At 33.8% G+C, this 6,400-nt stretch overlaps 1 protein-coding gene across 1 annotated transcript in view; it reads left to right on the top strand.

The window, feature by feature from the left end:
- The first annotated feature begins 1,006 nt into the window (after positions 1-1,006).
- LOC106476404 (complexin-like) overlaps positions 1,007-6,400 on the top strand; it is a 12,867-nt gene continuing 7,473 nt past the window's right edge. Inside the window, exons 1-2 of the mRNA XM_013937064.1 lie at positions 1,007-1,067; positions 3,415-3,614. Coding sequence (XP_013792518.1) covers positions 1,007-1,067; positions 3,415-3,614 — 261 coding nt within the window. The remainder of the gene's footprint in view (positions 1,068-3,414; positions 3,615-6,400) is intronic.

The following is a 6,400-nucleotide window of genomic DNA, read 5'->3' as shown; positions in this document are numbered from 1 at the left end:
GTATATTTCATAAGTCCTCCGTTCCTGTAATTAGCCAATAACCATGTATATTTCATAAGTCCTCCGTTCCTGTAATTAGACAATAACCATGTATCTGTCATAAGTTCTCTCTTCCTGTAATTAGCCAATAACCATGTATCTGTCATAATTCCTCTGTTCCTGTAATTAGCCAATAACCATATTTTGTTTGGATGTACCTGTCATAAGTCCCCTGTTCCTTTAATTAGCCAATAACCATATTTTATTTGGATGTACCTGCCACAAGTCCTCCGTTCCTGTAATTAGCCAATAACCATGTATATTTCATAAGTCCTCCGTTCCTGTAATTAGCCAATAACCATGTTTTATTTGGATGTACCTGTCACAAGTATGCTGTTCCTGTAATTAGCCAATAACTATGTATCTGTCATAAGTCCCCCGTTCCTGTAATTAGCCAATAACCATGTATCTGTCATAATTCCTCTGCTCCTGTAATTAGCCAATAACCATATTTTGTTTGGATGTACCTGTCATAAGTCCCCTGTTCCTGTAATTAGCCAATAACCATGTTTTATTTGGATGTACCTGTCACAAGTCCTCTGTTCCTGTAATTAGCGAATAACCATGTTTTATTTGGATGTACCTACCACAAGTATTCTGTTCCTGTAATTAGCGAATAACCATGTATCTGTCGTAAGTCCTCTGTTCCTGTAATAAGCAAATAATCATGTATCTGTCATAAGTCCTTCTGTTCCTGTAATTAGTCAATAACCGTGTATCTGTCATAAGCCTTCTGCTTCTGAATTTAGCCAATAAAAAATGTTTTATCTGACTGTGAACTTTCCATTAACATTCTTAAAACGAGTTTTTCTATAAAATCTGGATAGTCAAGTTAATTTCGTTTTTGTTCAGGTTTAATGTTGCATGGGCTGGTGGTTAGAGTAATTGACTCGCAACCTGGTGATCGCGGGATCGAATCCCCGTCACCGAACAATCAATGATGTCATCATTTCAAAACTTGAATCACATGGCGGCAGTCAACATGGGCAGCAAAATAACAGTTAAACGAGGCAAGGAGAGAACAGATAGTAAGTAAAAATTTACTGGCAAATGTCTTCGCTATGATCAAAAAGGTAAAAATGTCTCTAATGTATAACCAGGTATGACATTACGCGATTAATCCAGAGTTAAGCTGTCCCTAATTGTGAATTACTCACAATAGGGAATGTTAAGCTGTCCCTAATTGTGAACTACTCACCATAGGGAATGTTAAGCTGTCCCTAATTGTGAACTACTCACCATAGGGAATGTTAAGCTGTCCCTAATTGTGAACTACTCACAGTAGGGAATGTGGCCAGTCAGTAGCACTCTACCACCCACAATCCATCGTCTCCGGAATCCAGAACATCCACCACATAGGGATAATCCACAAGCTTGGAAGTCCTTAAAGAAGGTTGTTAGATTTTAATACGTTTAGACAAATATGTTTTGTTACACATAATTAATACCAGGGAGTTGAATTTAATATTTGACGAGAATATTCATGAAAATGATAACCGAGCAAGTTATCTGCATGAACTATTTTACTGAAAACAAATGTTAAACTTAAACTTTACTTAAGAGACAAAACCAAACTTTCCTACAGTATGAATTTCTTTACAAAACTATCCCTCTTCTCTGTGGGAGAACTTTACTTTCATCAAATGGCTGTTTTGAAAGAAAAGAATAACATGTTTTTATTATCTTCTCCCCTCCCAACAGTCTTCTATTTTTTATCAAATAAACTTCAACCATGTGATAGGCAAAAAATAATGCAAGTTGAAATGTACCACGTAGTAAATTAATTATGTTCAGTTCTCTGAGTTCCTAAACTTTTACCCATAAACACTGTTTGTAATACTTTATTTATTTGCTAGTAGTATTCGTTACTATAACTTATATATGATGTTGTACCTTACAAAGGAAGATGAATAAAGAACAACTTAAAACTCGAATTCTATACCAATTATACTCCGTCCATTAACGCCCCCAGTGGCACAGCGGTATGTCTACGGACTTACAACGTTAGAAACCGGGTTTCGATACCCGTGGTGGGCAGACTGTAGCTAGCCCATTCTGTAGCTCTGTCCTTAACTTCGAATAAACCGTCTGTTAGTAGATAAACTATCAGATAAACGTTTAACAGCTAAATTCTCCACAAAATATAAAGATACAAAGAATCACTAGTGAAATGAAAGTATTAGTCGGTAAGAGTGGAAACCACGAGAGCTCCGGATTATTGGAAAAAGCTGTATTCTAGTTGTATTGTTATATTAAGTTCATTATTGTTTTAAAGTATTGTTCAGTACGAGTGGAAACCACGAGAACTCTGGACTATTGGAAAAAGCTGTATTCTAGTTGTATTGTTATATTAAGTTCATTATTGTTTTAAAGTATTGTTCAGTACGAGTGTAAACAACAAGAACTCTGGACTATTGGAAAAAGCTGTATTCTAGTTGTATTGTTATATTAAGTTTATTATTGTTTTAAAGTATTGTTCAGTACGAGTGTAAACCACGAGAACTCTGGACTATTGGAAAAAGCTGTATTCTAGTTGTATTGTTATATTAAGTTCATTATTGTTTTAATCATTTATTAACAATTAATTTAATTAATAGTATTGAAGCTATTTATTTCATTATATAAATCACCGTAATATCTGTAGCTATAAACCGGTTCTATATTTTCCACAGAAGTAAGGATGTAAACGGACACGTAATGAAACATCTCGAATTTTGGAAGTTTCCTGTGTTCCTCTTTTATAAACTTTTTGGGTAAGATTGTACCCAGTTTCACCTAAGGACATCTTCCTAGAAAAATAGATTTGAAAATTACTGCCACAAAAAAAACACACTTTTTTGGCTATTCAATCGAAACTAAATGATACTTATGTTCACTACGATGTATAAAATATTCCCTTTTTCTTTTCAGAATTTAATTACTTCTATTTTTATATCGATGGGTTTCTTTATTAATTTATTATTTTCAACGTTACTTTTTGCAGAAACTATAGCAGTGGGTTGGGTTGGTTAGTTTCATTTGAAGTATTCCGTTGCCAAAACATGACATGATAGAAGTTGTACAAGTATTGATTGGTTAATTCTGTGTGCCATAAAGTGATTAATTTGATTTAATTTTTAATCTCCATAAGTCATTACAGATTATTTACAACGTTTCCTCGGTTTCTCAAACAAATTAACAGTATCTGGTTCGGGACCATATTTGTCACTAGAGGGTTCTTCGTGTGCATTAACAAGATTAACATTTATCTAACGTCACACGTTTTGTTTGCTACTTCGTTGAGACGTTATATGAAAATGGTGGCCTTTATGTATGGATTTTTCTACATTTAAAATTTGATATCGTATTTTTATATATAATTTTTCGTATTCCTTGGTTCTCTGTTAACTTTAATCTGTTGGTCATCAACAGGTCAGATGGGTGGGGAAGGTGAGAGCCAAGAAGACAAGAGTGAGGCTGAGCAGGCAGAACAGGAGCGTTTGGAAGCTCTACAGGAAGCAGAAGACAGGAGGAAAGAAAAACACAGAAAACTTGAGGAGGAAAGAGAAAAGATGAGGCAGGAAATCAGAGACAAGGTAAACACGTGCTGAATATAAAATAAGCTTTTAAAATTTAGAGACAAAATTTTATTGCTTGAAAAATCATCTCTAATAGTTCTGTTCCCCGCGGTGAACAGAGCGCACATATCCAAATGTGCAGCGTTGCACTAAAACAAACAACAACAACAGGATAAAATAGAGAAACGCCTCACAGATACAATAAATGTCTGGTATGTATATATATATAGTAACAACCAGTTTAACCTTGCCTGCTACGTGTTCTCTTCCTTTGATATACACCAAACATTAAAATACACTATTACTGGAATAGTTGATAGTCAGGAGTGAAATTGGCACATTTACTGAATTAATCAAATGTTTTATCTCAATAAAACTAATATAACCGAAGCTGTTGCACGAGCATAGAAAATGATTTAGGAAATTAAAGTGGCTATTTTTGGTTTCCGTAGCTTCAAGACTTACTACGAGTTCAGTATAAGAACTTTGGCTTACGTCATACATTAAAACAATACTACATAACACTGATTCTTTCCTTGATTTAATATGTTCGTATGAGTTAAACTACAGACAATAGTGAATTAATGATACTCTACACGGAGAAAAATTCTGATCTTCCAAAAACTGTTATTTAAGATAAATAACAATGCAGTTAAAGGTATGAAAAATGGCGATCCCCCCCTCCCCCACACACACAAAATAGTGAAGGCGTCCAACCTCGACAGAATTGAATGTTTAAACTTGAGAACTTTGGGAGTTTCGTATTTGGTATTTGTGGAAAAGTTGCTCAGTTATTCTCTAATTGTGAACTACTCAAAATAGGGAATGCTAAGCTGTCCCTAATTGTGAACTACTCAAAATAGGGAATGCTAAGCTGTCCCTAATTGTGAACTACTCAAAATAGGGAATGCTAAGCTGTCCCTAATTGTGAACTACTCAAAATAGGGAATGCTAAGCTGTCCCTAATTGTGAACTACTCACTATAGGGAATGTTAAGCTGTCCTTAATTGTGAACTACTCACCATAGGGAATGTTAAGCTGTCCCTAATTGTGAACTACTCACAATAGGGAATGTTAAGCTGTCCCTAATTGTGAACTACTCACAGTAGGGAATGTTAAGCTGTCCCTAATTGTGAACTACTCACCATAGGGAATGTTAAGCTGTCCCTAATTGTGAACTACTCACAGTAGGGAATAAGGAAATGTCCACCAGTAGTAACTAATGATCAGTGTTATATAGTTACTACTGGTGTACATTTCCTTATGATCAGTGTTATATAGTTACTACTGGTGGATATTTCCTTAAGATCTGTGTTATATAGTTACTACTGGTGGACATTTCCTTATGATCAGTGTTATATAGTTAAAGCTACTGGTGGACATTTCCTTATGATCAGTGTTATATAGTTAAAGCTACTGGTGGACATTTCCTTATGATCAGTGTTATATAGTTGAAGCTACTGGTGGACATTTCCTTATGATCAGTGTTATATAGTTAAAGCTACTGGTCTCGTGATTTAAATTTTACTACAGTACAATTTATTTAGATGGGAAAGTAAGTCGCTCCTACAGATGCATGAATCGGCTCATTTGATGCATGAATTAAAGGAAATAACGAGTAGAAAAGTTAATGTAGTTATGAGCCTCCAACAGCTTCTGCTATAACGATTATATATATATATACAAGGAAATCAGGAACACATCTGTTCTTTAAGCTGTATGGTATTAAATATAACTTTTTCTTTTATAGAAACAAGATTAAATGTTGCATTCCAAATGTACAACTCGATATGATGAAGTAAAAGTTATTCAAATCTGAAGAGTATTAAAATCTAAGAAGTTTGAAACAAAACTTAACGAATCAAGAAACACCACGTCGTCAACAGCAAGGTTTTAGGTTTATTACGTGTTAGGTATAAATTAATGAATCAAGAAACACTACGTCGTTAACAGCAAGGTTTTAGGTTTATTACGTGTTAGGTATAAGTTAACGAATCAAGAAACCCCACGTCGTCAATAGCAAGGTTTTAGGTTTATTACGTGTTTGGTATAAGTTAACGAATCAACAAACTAACGACGTAAAACATCTCCATTTGACTCCATATTTTGAATTAATTTACCCAAAGGCAAATCTTTAAATGAATAGAGATGTGAAGGGTGTGTTCTAAAATTTAGTAATGGAGAGATTGATTTCAATAAGAAAATGGACAAAAGCTTCAGGATTTTGTATAATTTTCGTAAAATCAACTGTGTCGTTATTTTGTGAAATATTGATAATGTTCTAAAGCAAACTGTAAATTTTATTATTTGCTGAATAAATTAAAACTCTATGTAACTTAAGATAATTCGAACAAAACGAAAGATGACCAAAGTAACGTTAATCATCACATTAGAAACCTTGGAAAATCCTGATAAAGACAAAACTAGATAAATGTGCTTTGTTATACTTTATCTCCTTTAAAATCCAAGGTTTGAAAAGTGAAACAGGTATAACAGGCCTGGAAAAAAGTTTAAAAATAAAATAGGCACAGCAGATTTAGAATGAAGGTTTAAAAAATGAAATAGGCTTAACAGATCTGGAATAATGGTTTAATAAATGAAATAGGTTCAACAGATCTGGAATAAAGATTTTAAAACTGAAAGAGGCGTAGCTTATCTCAAATGAAAGTTTAATAAAGTAAATAGGTTTAATAGATCTGGAATGAAAGATTAATATAAATATGGAATGGTTTAATAAGAGAAACATATATCTGGTATAAAGTGACGTAGGTTAAGAAGAAACAAATACAGATATATTGAGTTAC

Source organism: Limulus polyphemus, unplaced genomic scaffold, assembly GCF_000517525.1.
Source record: "Limulus polyphemus unplaced genomic scaffold, Limulus_polyphemus-2.1.2 Scaffold10472, whole genome shotgun sequence".
NCBI classification, from domain to species: Eukaryota; Metazoa; Arthropoda; class Merostomata; order Xiphosura; family Limulidae; genus Limulus; species Limulus polyphemus.
This window is presented reverse-complemented; position numbering and strand designations above follow the sequence as displayed.